Source organism: Paracoccidioides brasiliensis (genome assembly GCF_000150735.1).
Source record: "Paracoccidioides brasiliensis Pb18 unplaced genomic scaffold supercont2.9, whole genome shotgun sequence".
In the NCBI taxonomy this organism is placed as follows: Eukaryota; Fungi; Ascomycota; class Eurotiomycetes; order Onygenales; family Ajellomycetaceae; genus Paracoccidioides; species Paracoccidioides brasiliensis.
In genome coordinates, this window is record NW_011371366.1 from 780,169 (window position 1) to 800,007 (window position 19,839).

The 19,839-nt window shown below is 45.8% G+C and overlaps 5 protein-coding genes across 5 annotated transcripts; 3 read left to right on the plus strand and 2 right to left on the minus strand.

Annotated features, from left to right (window-relative positions):
* Positions 1-1,567: 1,567 nt before the first annotated feature.
* PADG_06790 (zinc-coordinating transcription factor SFP1) lies at positions 1,568-3,089 on the minus strand (the record flags this gene model as incomplete). Its single annotated transcript, XM_010763935.1, has 2 exons — positions 1,568-1,876; positions 1,968-3,089. The coding sequence occupies 2 exons, from the start codon at positions 3,087-3,089 to the stop codon at positions 1,568-1,570; spliced, it is 1,431 nt and encodes a 476-aa protein (XP_010762237.1).
* A 3,137-nt stretch (positions 3,090-6,226) lies between these two features.
* Positions 6,227-6,793, plus strand: PADG_12182 (uncharacterized protein; the record flags this gene model as incomplete). The annotated part of the gene is made up of 2 exons (XM_010764014.1): positions 6,227-6,308; positions 6,420-6,793. 2 exons carry the CDS (start codon positions 6,227-6,229, stop codon positions 6,791-6,793), a joined length of 456 nt encoding a protein of 151 aa, XP_010762316.1.
* Positions 6,794-6,833: 40 nt separating this feature from the next.
* Positions 6,834-9,224, plus strand: PADG_12183 (tRNA-dihydrouridine synthase 3; the record flags this gene model as incomplete). The annotated part of the gene is made up of 3 exons (XM_010764015.1): positions 6,834-7,060; positions 7,146-9,065; positions 9,137-9,224. 3 exons carry the CDS (start codon positions 6,834-6,836, stop codon positions 9,222-9,224), a joined length of 2,235 nt encoding a protein of 744 aa, XP_010762317.1.
* Positions 9,225-10,073: 849 nt separating this feature from the next.
* On the plus strand, positions 10,074-10,863 carry PADG_06793 (uncharacterized protein; the record flags this gene model as incomplete). The annotated part of the gene is made up of 3 exons (XM_010763791.1): positions 10,074-10,184; positions 10,272-10,375; positions 10,482-10,863. 3 exons carry the CDS (start codon positions 10,074-10,076, stop codon positions 10,861-10,863), a joined length of 597 nt encoding a protein of 198 aa, XP_010762093.1.
* A 571-nt stretch (positions 10,864-11,434) lies between these two features.
* On the minus strand, positions 11,435-12,760 carry PADG_06794 (mitochondrial distribution and morphology protein 12; the record flags this gene model as incomplete). Its single annotated transcript, XM_010763792.1, has 1 exon — positions 11,435-12,760. One exon carries the CDS (start codon positions 12,758-12,760, stop codon positions 11,435-11,437), a length of 1,326 nt encoding a protein of 441 aa, XP_010762094.1.
* Between the last annotated feature and the right edge of the window lie 7,079 nt (positions 12,761-19,839).

The following is a 19,839-nucleotide window of genomic DNA, read 5'->3' on the forward strand; positions in this document are numbered from 1 at the left end:
TTTTTTTTTTTTTTTTGATATTTTCTCCTTTTAAATAAATAAAACCCTGTGATTGGAATCGGAGTCGAAATTGACAATTGAATATGATAACTACTCTAAACTAGGTTTCGGGCAGGGTTGAAAATCAAGAGCTATGTGTCTTAATACTGTTGGAATAGCCTGGCAACAGGGGCCCCAATCGCCAGTAGCCTAACTACTAGTTAGTCAAACCAACCTCCATTGTGGCGGGGGTTTGTTTATACATAAGCCTCGAGCGGCCTCCAAAGCTAAACTAACTGTATCCAACCGAAAGCAGCCACGGGGACGGGAACTAGATGGCTAGCCCCCAGTGTGCACCCTATGAGGATGGATAAGTTCTCTCGATCAGTCCAGCCGTTCGTTCCACTTGGGTTTCCCTTGCAACATGCTACGTGCTGCGACCGATTGTTACTTTTCAGCCTTGCTTGCTTTCTTCCGGTTTTTTTTGCTTCTCTCGAGGCCAACCGTGGCGCTTGGGGGGCAAAGCGGGAACAAAGAAAGTTGTAGACAGAGCAACTTAATTGATACGCGATGATACATAATCGTGTCATATATACCCAAGGCAATCAATGGAAAACAACTTGATCAGACAGGAGAAACCACAGAACAAAAAAGTGGCAACATTAGTTATCGAAGATGGAAGGCAGTCAAAAACACTAATCCTAGAAACAAAACACATGCAGCCAAAAAGCCAAGGGGGAAAGTACAAGATCCGCTTTTGACGAGCTGCGAGATACACCAGCCAAGAAAAAGAAACATATAAGAGATAAACCGAATACTTTTGATAATAATTATACTCGAGCATAAGATAAACTAGAAGGCAATTTTTTTATTTTAGAAAAATAACCAAAACAGAAGAAGCTGGTTGAAGCGAAAAGATGAGGAAGAATACACGTCTATTTGCCTATAGCTGACCATGAAAACCGTTGGAAGACTGCCACTTGAATACAAAAAATAAAAATAAAAATAAAAATAAAAATAAAAAGAAGGTATGTAAGGTATGAACTTATGTATAAGTTTGGGGGGATAAAATAGAATCGATGAGTGAAGAGGCCATGGAAAACATAGAGGGACAATAGAATAAACACCAAAACAATATAGAAAATAGACACAGGAACCAAAAAAAGGATGCAAAAAAGGGATGAAAAAAAAAGCTGGCTGTAGGCTTTTTGTTGGCCGTAAGGGAATATAGGATAGCAAATAGATGGCCCCTTGTTCGAAATGCAAATGGTACCCAAAAAGTGAGAGACGTCAACCAAGAATAAAGTCGGTGGCGTGAGAATTAAGCCCAAGGCAAAGAAAAACGATGGGATGAAGAGAAGTAGAGTAAATATAAAATAAAATAAAATAAAAAATAAAATGTACTTCTTTTTTGTCATCAAAGACACTAAAGAAAAGAGACCACGCCCCTCCCCGACGAGTCGGTGGAAGGGTAGAGGTAAGGACTTTTTACCTTTTGATTTCCGCTTTTTGTTTGGCTTTTTTTTATGTTTTATTTTTTATTTTTTAATTTTTTTTTTTGGGGGGGGGGAACGGTTTTGCATTAACATCAAAGGCCCTCCTCGCCAATACCAGGGAGGCCAGCTCCGGCGACGTTAATATTTTGCCCTTGCATCACTCCACCCACGCCAAGGTTTCGACCCGCCGCGAGTTGGAGTTCTGGGTTGCAGGGCGGTGAGTGCGATCTGTGGTACTTTAGGCCGTTAAGATTCTTGTATCGTTTACCGCATACTTCGCAGCGGAACGGCTTTTCCTTTTCCATGCCTAGGGTTCCTGGGTAAGGAGTGCATGTTTCAGGATTGACGATTGAGAAGGTACCGTCCGCGTTGTCGTGGAGCTGTTGGTTATTATGACCGTGCTATATTTCCAGAGGGGGGGAACCACAATTTATGGTTAGAAAATGGAAATAACAAAAAGGACTGTGTTATTTCTGGGGTTTGTACACTGACCGCCTTGTGGTATTTCAGGCCATTCTGGTTCTTATATGCTTTCTCGCATCCTATAACGGGACATCTGAATGGTTTGGGTTCTTCATTGGGCATCATCCCAAGGGTGGTGTCTGGTACGCCCGCACGCATTTGTTGTTCTCGAATCCGTTGGGCAATTTGGCTATTGGGTCCGTATGGTTGGTTCCCTAGCCTGTTGAGCATATTCTGTTGCTTATTGAACCCACCAGTTGGGCTGAATAATCGTTTAGCTGGCTCGTCGATACAGAGATTCAACATATCGTTTCCTCCATATCCGGAAAATTGAGCTTGGCCTTGCATTGATATGTCTCCAAACTCTCCGATAATCGACTCTTCGAATTCAGCGGGGGTTCTTGGAGTAGAGGAATCCGGAGTTTCGCGGTATTCAGAATTTTGCTGTTGCTGTTGTAGCTGGTGGGTGACGAGGGTCGGGGTATTGACTGAGGATACGGTTGGATTATTTTGGAGAGGACGCCCAGGTGTGACGGGCGTGCCTGGCTGTGAACTCCGGAGCCCCTGGTGCCCTTGAAGCATACCAATGTTGAGTGGCGTTAGGCGTCCTTGATTCTGCTGTCCAAATCTACCTTGTATAGTGGTTCGTAGTTGGGAGTCTTGAAAAGCGCTATCTGCCAAGGGGTCCTCCATTTCCATATCCATATCCATATCGTCGACTGTATCAAGATCGGGAAGGCCGTTTGGAGAAGATATGAAGCCGCCATGCTGCGTCTGAGGATGTTGTGGAGACGGGGACGCCAAGTGGTTCGACGGTTGCTGACTCTGATTCGGCCTTGGCGACGAAATGCCTCGATTTTGATTAGTACTAGTAGCTGATTGCTGATTTTGGGGTGTTTGATTTCGAACGCTTCCAGGCACGCCGGATCGGTTATCTGTCATGGACATTTGTCCTCCCTGTCCAGAGCGTTGCGGTGGTTGCGGAGTTTTCTGAGCATGGGCTTCCTCATAATGCTGCAACAAGTCGTGAAGAGACGGTAGTGTGACACCACAGCATGAGAAATCTCGCATGAAGTTTGCTTCCAGTTTTGGGAGGTAAGACGAAGAATGGTATGAAGGAGACTGAAACGTGAAGGGAGAAGTTCCGGTCATGAGAATACTGTAGCAGGGCTATTAATCAGTGGACTCTTTTTAACAGCAATTAAACAGCAGAAGATGGGGAAATCATGGGCATCCATCCTGTAAATCGGTGGATCTGCCATTTCTTCAAAAGATATAGGAACCGTGGGTGAACGGCGGTAGCAATACTTCAAGGTAAAAAAGGGGGGGGGGGGGGGGGGGGGGGAAAGAAAAAACCAGGAAAAAAGTTTAATTTTTTTTTTTTTTTTTTTTTAAAATATTGGCAAGAAACATACTCTTTTCGAATCCAACTGCCAACCGAAACCCCCCCCCAGGTATTGCGCCCCAAAAAATGGGGGGGAAAATCCTCCGGGGGTGTTTTTCTCGGGGGGGAGCCACAACTGTTTTAGGGTTTTGTGCATTTCCCCCCCGGGGCATATTTGGCGCCAATCAACCCTTAGGAAAAAATTTGTTTTTTTTCGCCGGGAATAGGAGGGGGGGATTCCAAAAACACCCAAACTGTTACCCCCTTTAACTCTTTTTAAAACAAATTAAAATTCAAACCCGGGGGGACCGGGGAAACACAAAAATTTGGGGGGAAAATTTAAGGGGGGAGGGGGGCCTCCCATGTTGTTTTAAAGGGGGGTCGGAAAGGGGTGGAAGAAGATAAGAGCGGAAAAGAGTCGTCTTCAAGATCGGGTTCGGGTTCTGCGGAAGAGGTAGCGTTATCTGCGGCCTCCCGGTGCCAGGAGAAATACAAGTCTGGATCCCGCTCAGCGGTGCGGGATTTGGAGATGCCAAAGCCAACGGGAGTGCTAATAGGGGTTGATTCGCGAGTTGAGGATCGGTCGTGGTCGCTGGAAGGAGGAGAAAAATGAAGGGGAGGGGGGGTTTCGGGGAACTGGGGCATTAGAGAGATAATGGGAATTGGATAGGATGGAATTGCGCTGCAACTCTCTGGGTTTGGGGGAGAAGGGAAAAAGGGGTGTGGGGAGAGAGGAGGGGGGGGAGGCGGCGGCGGCGGTTGTTACGATTCGTGGGCGGGTTGTGGTGGTTGTATGGGGGCAACTTAAAGGCGGGTTTGGTGGTTATTAACTACCTTGGTAAACTACCACACAGCCAAGTGGGAAACGGGGAGTTAAATACAGACACAACAGGAAGATGGATCGGATATTACTGATGTTCGGAATGCACAAGATGTAGACACAGTCTCTATCCGACACTTGGACAATGAACAATAATGAGGAGGGATGAGGAGAGGTCGGGGAATGGCCTAAGGTTTAAGTTAGCGATTGATGGCGGTTCGGGGTGAGCTTAACTAATTAATATCTGAAGTCATAACCAGCTGCGGAGCGACTGGGGCCCATGGATGGAATGGATGAGATCACGGATGGATGGCGGAGAACTAAACTCCAGTACCAGACTCAATCTACCACAGAATGAATGGTACTTGTGACAGCGGACAGCTACTGACACATTACAATTTACCGCTGAATGTCTGGGGCCCGAATATGCGCCGAGGCCAAGGTGTATTCTTACATTACTGATTTATAACCAGCACCGGATATTTCACGGAGTTGGCTACAGGCCGGGGGAACATGTCAGGATATCTGGATCGTTCTAGGAGTCTGTTTTGCCAGTTTGAATGGCGTGTCGAGGAGAGACATTCCAGTAACTGACTGGGGAAATTAGTTGACTGGGATGCAACATACTGAAAATCATCATTCTGACAGGAATCACTCGAGTGGGCTTAAAGTTGTATGTGGGTTTCCGTGGGGCTTTTCAAGGCGAACAACAATAAATCAGCAAATAGATCAATAAATCAATCAATCAATCAATAAATAAACAAACAAACAAATAAATAAATAAATAAATAATAATAATAATAATAATAATAATAATAATAATAATAATAATAATAATAATAATAATAATAATAATAATAATAATAATAGTGCCTATGGAGTAAATGTTACTCATCGAGTCTGCATCGATGAATTCCGCGTAAATATTTTTCCTCCCAAGCTCAATCCCGCGAAACACATCATGTTTCGATCTCATTTGGCCCAAGTGCCTCGTATAGCTCAATTGACAGCATGGACCCCCACAGGGTAAAATAGCATTCGTTCGATTCGCCAAACGCCCCGGGAAAGTGTCCATGATTCACACCTACATAGTTAGAGGACAGAGCGTAATAGACTTATCGATAAGAGGCGGTCAAGGAAGCGGGGGCGTCCATGCGGCAAACCTCCGATTTGTCGCTGACCATCTCCGACCAGCATCGTCCTGATCGCTGGATGGCAGTGTGCAGTGCAGGGGAGAGAGGGCTCTGCCAGATCAATGAGCAGCTGGGTAACACATTCTTTGTTTTGCTTCATTGGCTCTTTGGATGAATGAAAATCGCCGAGCTTCCTCGATCTGCACCTCGGTGTTTTGGGTTGGTGGACCATGGGTTGTTCGCTTTTGGGAAGTGTTCTGGAATGGAATATATGGAGATTGATAAATGGAGACCGTCATTCGGGGATTAAGTTCCACTTGCATCTTGGAGTCGGTTTCAAACAGGAGAACGCACTCTCTGTCGAACAACTCTTGCGTCAGCCCCCGTCATGGTTGCCACACCCCGTCCTCTCCTGAAATCCATCGACATAGTTACATCGACTGTGGATTTGATGACTAGCTATTAACTACTGTTGCTATTATTAATATCCATGGCGCCCACGATACTTCCCTGGCTAGTCTTTCCAAGAGCGGTGTCTTTTGCTCGCGCGAAACATTGGTTGTCTGAGTGGTTATACTAATTGCTGTACTTATCGGAGTGACAGCGAATAGTTACAAGGTCAGGTCAACCAGGGATAACACAGATTAAGATCATTACTGAGTCTTTGTCATTAACTAATTAACTAACTAGTTGACTAGCTACTCTTGTGATTCCATTTCATTGTCCACGGGTTGGTCGCACAGATATGTCGCCGCCTGGCTGCAACAAGAGCTCTCTCCATATGACGCTCGAGTGACATCTTTTATTGACTCATACATCGTGGCGCAATCTCCCAAGGCTACTCTTCAAGCTGGCCTGCCTACGGAGTAGTGGATTAACAAATCCCGGGTAGCTGGGTTATTCACAGGGTATTGGAGTGAATAATGCTCCTCCTGTTGCTCAGGAGAAACGAATGTTCGCCGCCGGTTGCCAGTTGCCACTATTGGAGAGCAGTCCATTGGAATTTCCCGAGGTCCTCGACAGCTCCAGCACAGGTTGGATTCGGAATGATCAGTCCATCAACGGCTCTCTTCCAACCGAACGGGACGTTTTGCCGGCGGCAATATAAACTGTAAAAACTACAACCTTGAATGATTGATCTTCAGGGCTTGGAGCCGAGGCTAGATTAGGCAATCTGGTTTCTGCCAGGCGCTCTACGGGCTCTGATTGGCTCCTTTTGCCACAGGGGCCTTCCGGCTTTTGGGGCGGTGAGACGGTATTGCGAAAGGGTATTGCCTCGCCTCCAGTCAAACGAAGTAGATTACTAGCTTTTGAAATCATGGGCTCTTATTGGCCCAGAATATTACCGCGCAAATTTCGGGTAAACGTTTCACCACCCGAAACCGCCAATTTTCCAAAACGTTCAAGAGGAACAAGCGAGAAAAATGGGCATAAACAGTTACGGGTTGATTATTCCAACAAAGCTGAGAGCGAGGACGCAAACCGACTAGAACCGCTGGCTGGATCCTCTGCTCTATAGGGTAGCCATTGCCGAAAGTTTACGCAAAGGAGGCTTTGCAATGGAACGGCCTCCTTCAGATGGCAATGCGACGCAGTCCAACGGTACTGGTTCGGCGGAGAGTGCTGGCGGGGAAATTCGCAAGGCGAATGGATACGCCCGCACTGATGACTACGCGGATTCCCCAGCAAAGAGGATTAAGTTAGATGGGCAGTTGGTGTCTGATTCGCAAACAACCCTGACGAACAAAGTTGAGAGGAAGAAAGGCGTTGCGCCCATAAAAAAAGAGTGAGCTTGCTTGCAGATGCTAGAATCGAATCCTCTCCTCCAAGCAAACAGAGCATAACGAGTATTTCTGACGCAAATCGATTAGATATCTCATTGAGATCTCTCCTGGCACGACCCAGCTTCCCCCGGGGACTGTTCCGGATGACGATGCGGCCGAAGCCGCCAAACACCACGAACAAGCAAGTGATACCAAATCAAGGGCGAAGCGTGCGAAGAAAGGGGGGCAAAATGTGAACCGCAAATTTGGACGTTCTCAGGATGAGAAGCAGCTTTGCCAAACCGTTGCCTATCATTCCGAATTCTCGCCGGATCCTTGTCCATGGGGAACATCATGTAAATTCGAGCACGACATTCGGAAATATCTCAAGGAGTACAAACGGGCAGATTTGGATGCTTTTGGCGGCGTTTGTCCTGTATGGGAGGCCAAAGGAAGATGTCCTGCTGGTTGGAAGTGTCGGTTCGTCGGATCTCACATGACTGAAAGGGAAACGAAGGATGGTAGAAAGGAATTGGCTCTGGTTGAAGATTTCACTCGAATGAAAAATCCGGCTTCGACGAACGGAATTGGAATTGATGGAGCAGTTAACGTTGTTTCGACGGAGGATAAACTTTCTCTTGCCAAGAGGAGATATAAAACACCCAAGGCTGATTCCTTCACTTCTTGGCTTGATAAGGTCTCCAAGGAAGTTGAAAAGAACCTGCACGGACGAAATCAGGATGAAGCAGCTCCAGAGCCTGAAAAACCAAATGGCCGGGATGCTTCCGATCTAAGAGATGAGAAGGAAGAGAACAGGGCACGATATACGGAACCTCCGTTTCTCCCTTCGGAAAAGAGACGAGTCTACTTTGGCCCGGAAACCCCTGTCCTGGCCCCGCTCACAACCCAAGGGAATCTACCCTTCAGACGCCTCTGCGTTGACCTGGGCGCCCAACTCACCTACTCTGAAATGGCCATGAGCATGAACTTAGTGCAGGGCTCAAAATCCGAGTGGGCACTCATGAAAGCGCATGAATCCGAGACATTACCTCCAACCGTCAATCCAAATCAGACTATAGTGAAAGACTACGACAATTCTCGTGACCTTAAGTTTGGAGCTCAGATCACAGGAAACAAGCCATGGGTGGCTTTGAAAGCCACTGAGGCGCTGACGGCATTGTGTCCACAGCTCCGTGTCATCGACATGAACTGCGGATGTCCCATCGATATGGTTTTCAGAGAAGGTTCTGGATCGGCTCTTCTCGACCATGCCTCGAAGTTAGAGAAAATCCTAAGGGGTATGAACGCCGTATCCGGAGAGATCCCCATTACGGCGAAAATCCGAATGGGTACTAAAGATTCAAATCCTAACGCTACCAAATTGATTGAGAGGCTGGTCCTGGGTGGTGTCGAATCTCACGAAATCGGACAGGGACCCGCGGGCGTGGCTGCAATCACTCTGCATGGACGCAGTCGCCAGCAGAGATACTCACGCCAGGCGGACTGGGGGTATATCGGCCAGTGCGCAGCACTAGTCAAACGACTCAACGAGCAAATCAATAGCGGAACAGATACCGCCAAAGAAGCCGACGCACGATACCAGTCATCTGCGGGTAAAGTGTTCTTCCTCGGAAACGGTGACTGCTACTCGCACGGTGATTACTTCAACGGAATTCGGGATTCGGGCGTTGACACGGTCATGATTGCGCGTGGCGCTCTGATGAAACCCTGGATTTTCGAAGAGATCTCAAAGGGCCAGTATCTCGACAAGTCAGCGACAGAACGGCTTGCGCTCGTGGAGAAGTTCGTGAAATATGGACTTGAAGCATGGGGTTCCGATGAGTATGGTATTGGTAACACGCGGCGATTCTTGCTTGAGTACTTATGTTTTACGCACCGGTATATACCCGTGGGACTGTTGGAGTATCTCCCTCCCAGTATCCAGGATCGGCCACCCGCCTGGAAGGGTCGAAATGAATTGGAGACGCTGCTTGGAAGTGATAATTATAAAGACTGGATCAAGATTTCGTAAGTGTATCCTGCCTGTACTTGAGCTGCCCAGATGGCAGATTTGTTAACTTGATATATCCTATCTACAGAGAAATGTTCCTGGGTCCAGCGCATAAAGACTTCCAATTCGAACCGAAGCATAAGACAAATAGCTATGAAATTGTTGCTGAGGGTTGATTTAGACTAAGGAGCAGCAGCTGTATGTATATATTTCATTGACCTTGCGACCATGTCAGTTGTAAATACCCAATGAGTATATATACAAATAGAATATTCTGGATTAATACATTATATTTCTGGACACATCTCTTCGTTCAATACTTTCCCGTAAAAAGCCGAACGCTTCGAACCAACCATCAATCAATGAATATACATATGTTCTGCTTCTTCTGATCCTCTCTGCGTAATAAATATATATTGGTGTCTGGCGGATTGGCGGTTAGGGTAAGCCAAGTCACATGTAGCCCGGCCGCCAATTAGCTCCGAATGACGTCTGTTTTCCCTTGCAAGCTTGTTTTGCTGTAAAATCTCCCCAACTCCCATTCAAGCCACCACACCAATTATCAACACCAAACCGTTCATAAAAGAGGCAGCTCCAGCACAAGCCTCTCTGTGACTTGGATCTTTTTTTTTTTTATTATTATTTGGTAAGGATAAAGAACTCCGTCGTCGTTTTTCAAGTCTTCAATCATCCTCTCCAAGGTTGTGTTTTCCTGTCGCTAACCGCGAAGCAGAGCATTTTTCTTCTGCCTATCAGAAGTCTGCCAGTGCAAATAGATACCCGCCCTACAGAAGCTGTCTGGTATCCATTGAAGAAATCGCAAATATGACACTTTATTACAGCCTTGTACGTATATCTTTCATAGTTCGACGCATGTGTGGTTGTGTCGTGTTGGTTCGGTTATGTGGTTTGGCGTAGCGTCTCCATGAAGAAGAATGGGTGCATCACTCAAGCTGTCGTTCAGCAAACAAAATATTAATATATGGTTACCGGATATATAGGTTTTCCTCCTCCTGGTGGTTGAGATGGTCATTTTCGTCGGCCTCATCATCCCACTCCCGTTCACTGTGAAACGGAAACTATTTACTTTTATCTCCGAGAGTCCCCTCATAGCGAAGCTCCAATATGGCATGAAGGTACGACCATTTTGCCATCTCTTCCAATCCGTTGCATTGCACTGCAAGAGAAAATACCAGGAATTGACATAACATGCGCGTGGCAAGATTACCTTCATCTTTATCCTTATCCTCTTCATTGACAGCGTCAATAGAGTCTACCGCGTGCAGATGGAATTATCGTCCTATTCAAAAGAGCTGGGTGGAGCGGGGTATGTATCAAGATATACGGTTCCTTTTCAGAATCTCCCCCAATTATTTTTCCCTCCAAAGGTGAACCCGTGGCTAATGGGTTGCTTTTTTTTTTCCAAGTCGCAGAACTGCTGCCTTAGGCTCCGAGCGAATGGAAGTCCAGGCGCGCAAATTCTACTCCCAGCGCAATATGTACCTCTGCGGTTTTACCTTATTTCTCTCCCTTATTCTTAACCGCACGTACATCATGATTCTCGAAGTTCTACGTCTAGAGGATAAAGTTAAGCTGTATGAAGGTGACAAGAATTCTGGCGGCAAGGAATCGGCCAAATTGACAGAGGCGGGCAAGGCGGGTGAAATTGGCCGTTTGCGAAAGGAACTTGAGGCTCGCGAGAGAGATATCGAGGCTCTGAAGAAGCAGTCTGAAGGTTTGTCGCGGGAGTATGCCAACTTGAGTGATCAGATTTCAAAACGCAACGTGGATCCAACCCCGAAAAAAGATCGGTAAATGATCTGAAGGGAATGCCTTGTTGTGCTTGCTAAGTTTTACTGCATTCCAAAACGTGGCAGAAGAGAGTCAGTGGTTAAGGGCTGGCTTCAGAGTTTGACACTTTTTTTTCACCGCGGATGGCGTTCTCGTGACGGCCCTGGTCTTGCTGGGCAGCGAAATGATGGCGGGTATGTCGGTTGGAGAGACGAAGGAGTGATATTTTTGAGATATTTATACGAAAGCGATCAGTTAGGTAACCATTTTATCGGTTCGCATACGCAATTATGGGATGCACGGAGTGCGAATGAGATGTCAGATTCAGAGGTAGAATTCATATATAGGCTCTCCCCTTTGATAAAATACAGCTTCCATATGATAATATTCCCTCTGTCCCCGTCTGAGTGAACTGTTATTCCGATTTTCACCACGAACTTTAGGATTGTTCCATTAATACATGAGTGCTAAGCCGTGTGCCGATAACGATGTGCGAATTCGGGATTAATATGTGTTAAATATGAACTGAGGACATGGGAGCGAATATAATACAATCCCAGAAGTAATAATGATGTCCCAAACAAGGATGAAGGTCTCAAACAAGAAATGTCCAGAAACTTGGGTATACGAATTCCTCCTCGAAGATCCGGCGCACCTGCTCGAGAACGAACTTCTCCACTTTGCCCACGTTCTTCAATGCCTGTTTGCCGTTTTCCTTTCTTCCTATCTCGCTCTCTACTCTAATTTTGCGGAGCAGACTGAGATTTTTCCGTCGCAGGGAGTTTGGTTCCATAGTATCTCCACCGCCGCCCCCAGTTTCCGGCCCGATTAAAGCGTACGCATCTTCCGGAGAGAGAAAACAGAAATGAATTCGTCGTCGAATATATGCAAGAACCGCCACCGCGTCGAATGTGAGACCTGTAATGTTAAGTTTCAAGGGTAGGCCCACGAAACTGGGCATTGGGTAGTCGAGGAGAATCTCCGCGGTCAGAGAAAGACTGATATTGCCCGCATATTTTGTTCGGCAGAAGACTTGGAAATCTTCAGCTTTTTGTTCGCGCATCCGACGTGGGGGAGTTCCGCTGAGAGGAGGGACAGCGCTGACAGGCGAGTCATTGGCTTCAGGGGCTTGACCAGGATTATTGGCCAGCACTGTCTGTGAGGAATGGGAATGGCGAGGATCACCAGTGCTAACCGAGCCACGCGAGAAGAGAGTGTTACCAGTATTCGCCGTGGAAGGTCGAGATTGGATTGCATCAACATTAACTTCTGATCGTCGGCGAGGGGGCCCCTGTCCATGACCAATACGGCTTTCATTCTCTAATGGCGAATCTGGCCACCCACCTGAAAAAGGATTGCCTCGTGTTACAGCCCGTAGCGGTGTCTGGGAACCTGAAAGGCCACTCAGAGGCATAAAGTAGCCCAAATTCGACGTTCCCCCTGGTATTCCTGGCGTCCCAGATCTAGGGAATAGATACGGGTTTATATCTCCGAGATTTATGGGTGATCGAAGAGGATGGAGCCTGGAACCGTCCTCATCTGGAGCCAACTGTAATGGATGACCAAAGCCCATTCTTCCCGACATCTGGACCTCTAAGCCACCTGGTGAGTTTGCCTGCCACGAATCTATCCTCTCCCTGTACCTATCAGCCTGTTCCCGCATTGGAGATTGTTCCTCAGAGCTAACCGATAAATCTTCATCGCCATCCTCGTAGAAATCTGGGAATGGATCAGTGAGATCGCGGATTTCGAGCTCCGGAGGTATCGTTCCAAAATTGAAGGAAGTGACTTGCACCGAACGGATGAACCGGGGGAGCACCATCTGTTGGAACTTATCATGTATGAACGAGCGAATGCGTTCCGCCAGAAGCTCGCCATCTGGACCCGAGGTGGCACGCTCCCAGTCAATATCTATTGACATCACATAAGAATCCCCACATCAGAAAGTTCTGGAAAATTTTAGGGCCTGCCAGCATGCTAGGACGAACAACTGAGGGTGTAAAATCCGGACATTGATCAGCTATCCAAACGCTTCTTGTTCCCTTGAATCTGCCCGTCTTCCTTGATGCAAGTTTCCAATCGGCTCGAACGAACAAAATTCGTCATGTCACGTGCCATCGTCTTTCTGTGTCACGTGCAAGTGGCATTTGAGCCAAACAACATTCAACATATTGTGTGTAGTTACATGCATTTATTCCTAGGCCATCCCAAACATAAATGAAAATGACTTGCGGTCAACCAGTAAGTTTTGGCCGATTGCAACTCTTTCCTGTGCTAAGGGTTAAATAAGATGCATCCCTGAAAGAAAATTATTCTTGAAACATGCTTTTTGTTTTCCGCATGCAGAAGAAGTTCAGCTTTGTTGATACAACTGTTTGCCAGCTCCGCATTATTATGCGCCAACATCATTCGCGGTACTGGCAGGTCGGTATCACCTTAATTAGAGAAGTTGGGGGCTTGCCTGGGCCTGCTAATGGGGCATTTTGATACCCGTATCAAACTGCTTTTCTGCAAACCAGTTTTCTCCGTAGTCCAGGCCCTAATCTCCTCGAAAAGGGCGAAGTAAAGCTGACTCCTCCCCTGCACGCTTCGACACAACCTGCATTCTCCCCACATATTATTCGACCTGTGGAGCATCTCACAATTAACATACCATTGCTGATCTATCAAAATCAGCTCCTTACTAGAAAATGGGATGGATCTCTGATGTATCATAAAATCTTTTAGTTGCGACAGTTCTCTATTTGGCAAGGGTCGTTAATGCTTCAGAATTAGTATTCTTACCACTGCGAGTCAGTTCCATATAAAACGGCATATTGATTGTTCACAGCTGTTGGTGGCAGCATGCAATGGCGGCAAACCGTTTCTTCAATGACTTACTTGTCCTGCGATGCTGGGAAACCACCCTTCTTTGGCAGGATCCGAGAATGTTAGTGTGTCAGGGTATTTTCCGACACAGTGGCCTACATATGTCCAAGCGATGCACAGTTATACAAGGTATTTCAACGAGCCTGTTTTGCCCGCATCATTTATATATCGTCGACCTGAAGCCGCAGCACATTATGCCAACCATGCGTTAGAAAATAAACCAATTTGGACAGCTATTCGGGGAAACATCTCTCGGAATTCCAGCTGTTAAACTGACCCTCCAAACCTGCATATAGATCACGGTCTAGTTTGACAAGTCCTCCACCTGGTCAACTACAAAAGGATGTCATTAAGCGGCTGAGGACTACTTTTCGTCCACATACATACATGGGGCTTCTGTTTCAAGCGAGCGAGAGGAGTCATCACAAGCCCGCAGAAAGAGAACATAGGGTGCATCCGGAAAATCCACGCCCAATCCTTTAGTCGTTAACGTTCTTCAATTGGTCAGTACAGTCTCTTCTGATGATCAAGTATGCTTTCTGATATATTATTGGACTAAGAAGCCAACTGCCAATGCTTGGAGTGAAACTACTGCAGCCCTTCGTTTAGCGCTTGATGTATGACCGCCAACCCTTTATTTTTCGCACAAAGTTTCTCGTCAATTATTAATATCGGAAATTTTATTTCTCTCCAAAAATGTCTGTATTTACTGCAATCAGCATTACGAATTTGCTCCCCAGCCGAACAGACTTCATTGACATGTTTTGCTTAAGAAATCAATACCTCATCATAATGTCCCCCACACCGCACAATTGACAAAGAAAAGCAAATGATACCCGTGGTGGAAGACAGTGAGGAAGGGTAATGGAGTATCCGCAAAGCCGGGGAGCTAATAGTCCCCTATCCCCGACATATATTCGCATTTATGACCAACGATCAGCTCTTAAACACAATACCTCCTACAACATGAAATTGCAGTCCTCACTCTTGCTGCTTCATCAACCAACCCGGCAGGGCCAGGGATGGAGGATTAAACTAGATTTTGCTGACACCAGCCAATTATGATCAACGGTGCCATTTGCCCAAGGGAAACAAAAGGTTTTGGCGATGTTTGGGAATCGCATTCGATTGTTAAGTTCAGGTTTTTCAGGCCCCCGCAGCAGACTTCAAAACCCGCTGAAACACGTTAAAATAACAAGAACTTTGCAATGCCTGGATATCGACTTATTGGCCATGATATCAATCACCTGGACTCCTATGTCGATCCAGCCATTTCTCCACCCTTGCTCTGTATTCACCGTTGGATGGCATCACCCAAAGTCGGTGCAGAATATCATCCGTTATTTTCATCACCCAAATGAAAAGTAATGACATGATATCGCCCTCGGGTAGGAAATTCTGGCCTCGGATTTCGAAAATGGCCGCTTTCTCGATTTTATCTTTCTCTTCAAATACTTTGCTTGATGTTTATTGCAAACACATAATCCGAAACAGGGTATAACAAACGGATCAATGACTTTTAATCACTGCATCTCCTCAAGAGGTCTCATACCACCTCATGCACCTAAAATAATATTGCGGCGTAGTTTTGCTGAGCTAGATGTCTGCTGTGCCGCAAGATCATGTAGGGCACTTGGGGGCCGTTTGACCGCCGGTCGACACACAGGTGGGTCGATTTTCCGGCAGGCTTTATTTTGTAACTTGGCTATTGTTCCAGGGCAGGTGGGATTGGCGAAATGATATAGATGTATCGTCTGCCACAGTACGGAGCACGCACTGCCCACACCGACGTATTTCTGATGCACCCTCTGCTGCACAACGAATCCGTTCATATACCAGCCTCCCAGTCACAATTTTTGATGACGATGACGACTCGGAGAACGTCTTGAAGCGGCACGGCCCGTCATCGGATTTGAAAGAGCTGCTTGAAAAGAAGACAGCAATGACTCTCCAGCGTGCAGATCGGCGGTTGGTGTGGCGTAAAATGCATTTCTCTACACCTGCTGCAGTTATATATGCCCGGTTAATAAAATGTTTTCCGCCGTTTGGGCTTTGTGTGGATCCAAGAATCAGTTCCGAACAGCAAAATATCTTGGAACATTATTTATAATTGGCTTTTGAACAGAGTTAAACAATTATGCAGTGTGCCCAATTTATCATGCTTTTTTTCCCAGCCAGCCGAAAACGGCCTTTGTACAGATAGTGTAACTTTGCTTTTTTTTTTTTTCAAAATGTATTCTCCTGCAGGAAACTGAAGTAAAGGTTGCCTTATCGAAGGAAACAGCTTGCTCTTCATTCCCCTAGAACAATGCCGACATTTAGCACTGAAACTACGCGTATTGGCAGGTTTGGAAGATTGTAGTATGTCTGATGAAGGAGTATGATGTTTCCCGATTGGGCTGCCGATATCAACTTCACTGAGCTCAGAGGTTTCAACTAAAGGGGCACCAATATCTCAAAACATAAAGAGTGAGGAACATACGACGCAGGGTAAAACAAGAAAGATGAGCTATAGTCGAGGGATCAAAAGGTCGAAGGATACACAGAAAAAAAAATGAGACTGGAAACATCTGGTAGGGGATGGGATAACTCCAATATCTCTAGAAGAAAAGGAATAGCAAGCAAGATCTCATTCCAACCCGAATTTGAAAAGTTAAGGAGATGGGCTGCTATGGAATCCCTCAATATCCAAAATTTGTTTAGAAAGTTTAATAGATAGACCGAAGGGGTGGTGGAAGTGGAGATTTGTTGAAGAGCAGTTCGGAAGTAGCCCGTATCGGGATGAAATCTCAAGTTCATCCATGGAAAGACGATAGCCGACAGAGACGGAAAATATCTCATAAAAAAAAAGGCCCAAAAAACAGAGGCATTACGCGCTATAAACCGTACAGTGGTTCGTCAAGTTTCGGTCTTCGGTGGTGAAGGCTCACAATTTGGTTCGACTCTTGGGTTCTCAGCAAATGATCTCATGTTACAGGTAAGTCTGATGGAGGAGTATGAAGTTTTACCGAGCTGCATTATAGTGATTGTCGCATTTGCCGGCCGCATATCTCTTGACGTCCTTTATCCTGTGTGCTGGACCTTTTGTATGACAATACAAGACCAGGTTGTCATCCCACATCACACACCCACAAGTGTAGATGTACCAATATTGAGTACACATGTCTGCTGAAGGTATCTGTCGTCGTGGATTCGGCGATGGGGTGAAGATGGGTAAAACTAAGCTCGGTTAAATCCAGAGCGAGGTGAAGTAGAAGTTGGATGTTGTAGGAAATGAAGAAATCTGGGATCAGGTGTGGTTTAGTCGGGAGCAATCTCCCTACTTATGGCCATTTGCTTGGTTGTAGCAACTTACATGTTGCCCAACTATGGAGAAGAATCTAACATTGACCGAAGTATTCTAAACCAATGGTATCTTTGAGTGGCGTTGTGACATGCAGCCGACTTCGCAGGCTATATCAATGACAGCGTAGTCGTGGTAATTCTTTTCAATGAAGAAAAAGGAAGTTGATTTAACTCGCGGCAACTGATCTGAACAGTGCACATCAAGGGCAGCACTTGTCAAAACCCCCTTTCTCTGAGGATCTAACAGGAAATATGAAGGGATTTTGCTCGACACTTAATAGAAGGATTACGCGGCTACTGAATCTGACAATGATGCCGCCCTGAACAATTGGTATGTTGTTTGTGTGATCGCAGAGGCCAATGCGTGGCTCAGGAGGAACGAGAGCTGGCTCCGGGGACCACTAATTCCCATGTAAAATACCGGGGCTGTTGCCCCAGAAGCCCACCATTGGGTTTCAAAAATGGTGGCTCCATTTCCTTGCAGGCAACGAAAGTATTCCTCACGAAGGCTCAAGTTCTCGGCCAGCACAGTCACCTGTCACAAACATGGCTAGTTCAGAAAACCGTTGTGAACCCTGGCTTGCTGTCTCTGCAGAGGGCGACTTAGGCAGTGGATGTGATGTTGTTCGAATTTGGTGTATTCCAATTCGCGGAAGATGCCTGGTATGAGATGTATCTCCTGCTGCAGACCAGCAACACACATATGGCGTCATTCAAGAAGATCTACTTGGAGCAACTGCGTCATTGACTTGCAGAGAAACAACCCCACATGCCCTAGCTAGCCTCTTGAGAAAAAGGGTCTTCAGGATTGCCACCTGTGCCAGAAGGGATGATTTTGTCAACAAGTCCTGACCCAAACTTCAGAGATTTGCGGATGGAAAATGAACTGGTAGCAGTCGAGAAAAAAAGAGACTGGCCAGCATCTGTGCCACCAACAAAGAATAAAAGTGTCAAACATGAACAACTGTAGAATTCCAAGGAAGTCGCGTGCTAACTGTAGTTAGTGAGGGTTTACCATAGGGATGACCGGACATGGGGCCATTCGGCGGCCATCCAGACATCGGAGCATGTTAAGACGTCTTAGACATCAACGGGACAACGAGGGCCCAGGAATTTCCCCCGGCAGCTTTATTCATGACCTGCTGCATCTCACAAGCTGTTATCGTCCGTACCATCTCTAAGTTGCATGAGGAAGCAGTTGGGGGTCAAATAGTTTTATTAGGCCCCCCGACTCCGGATTGGATTGGACATCACACCGGCGTAGGTAGCTCCTTGAAAGGCTTTGGAAAATAGTGAAAAAGAAAAATTCCCACCTCCAATAAGGCGAGAAATACGGCAAAAAAAAGGACTGAATTCTCTTTGTTAGGAACGTGACAAAAGTTTAAACAGGCTGATGCCGGTTTATATGGACGGACAATCAAAACAATTGACTTGACGAGTAGCATTTCATTGTTCGCCAATATACTTCTCCAGCGAAGGCTCTTTGTTTCAGTTACCGAGAATATCGCGTCATTAAGCACAACGAACAAACGGCATGGCTTTCAAGGAATATAAAAAGGCTTGAAGCAAACCTATTGTACAAGCACTCTAATGGAGCCCCGAGTTCCTTGTTTTCAAAGCGGGCAGAGTGGGGTTTTGGAAAGCAACGCGGGTTTAGTGGCACAAGAGGCTCCATTAGTGTCCAAGGCGGGTGACAACAATTATGTTGAACAATATCTTGATAAGAGGGTAAAGGATCATGAAATCGATGTCGTTGAGATAGGCTGTTTGCCTGAGGCTCAAATGCGCAGATCAGGTGATTGGCTGAGACAAACTAATAAACTGGCTGGTTCTTTTAATTTCTGTCATTAGGTAAAATCAGTGGCTACCAAGGTACCGTATCCCCAGTAATGGTAATGTTTATATGAAGCTATTTAACTTACAGTATATAGTTTATACAAATTAATAACTTAATAAAATGCTTTTTAATTTTTTATTAAATTATTAAATAAAAATAGTTTTTGAATACTTAATATTAAAAACTAATTAAAATAATTATAAGTTTTTATTATTTTAAAATAATATAATATAATAAACTAGTTAACTTACTTGGATCAATAACTACTTAATATAAACTATAAAATATTACAATATATTAACCTGCTAATTAGACTTGTAGAGTTCAAATTTTAATATAAAAGCTAGTTTAGTAAGTTCTGTTTAATTCTCTCAATTGAAAAAGATCCTCAAATACGTTTCTCTAACTAAAAGTTTTGTCTATGACTTCATCAATACAGGTTGGAATATGGCCTACCCATGTCTAATGGATATACATATACTACGTCACATTCAATTTACGATCTTATAATAACATGCTGTTGTGAGAGTTTCGCGGAATTTTGTAGTAGCAGAGATGCGCGTTCAACAGTTACTCCACACACACACCCAGGCTGATCATCCGAGGTTATTCAGCTGTGGCAGCTGCAAGGTCCTTGGCGCAGGTCACCTGGTTCGGTTGTACCCGGATGGGGCTTAGAGCAACCTGGCCGGGTTGGCGTGTTTATCATCATCCACCCCCAGCTCCCCACAACGCCTTGTCCACCTGTAACTTAATACAGAGTTAGGATGGACAAGAAGCAATGGACCAGCTTGCAGGAAACCTCGCAGCTACGTCCCGAAACTCGCCGTGATGGCTGTTTTTAGCTCCGCAACATATGTGTTACGTATGCGGGAGAGATAGAACAACATTGAGGGTCTCCCCCCTGGCCGCCCCCCCCCCCCCCCCAACCCAACCCAAACCCCGGTCTT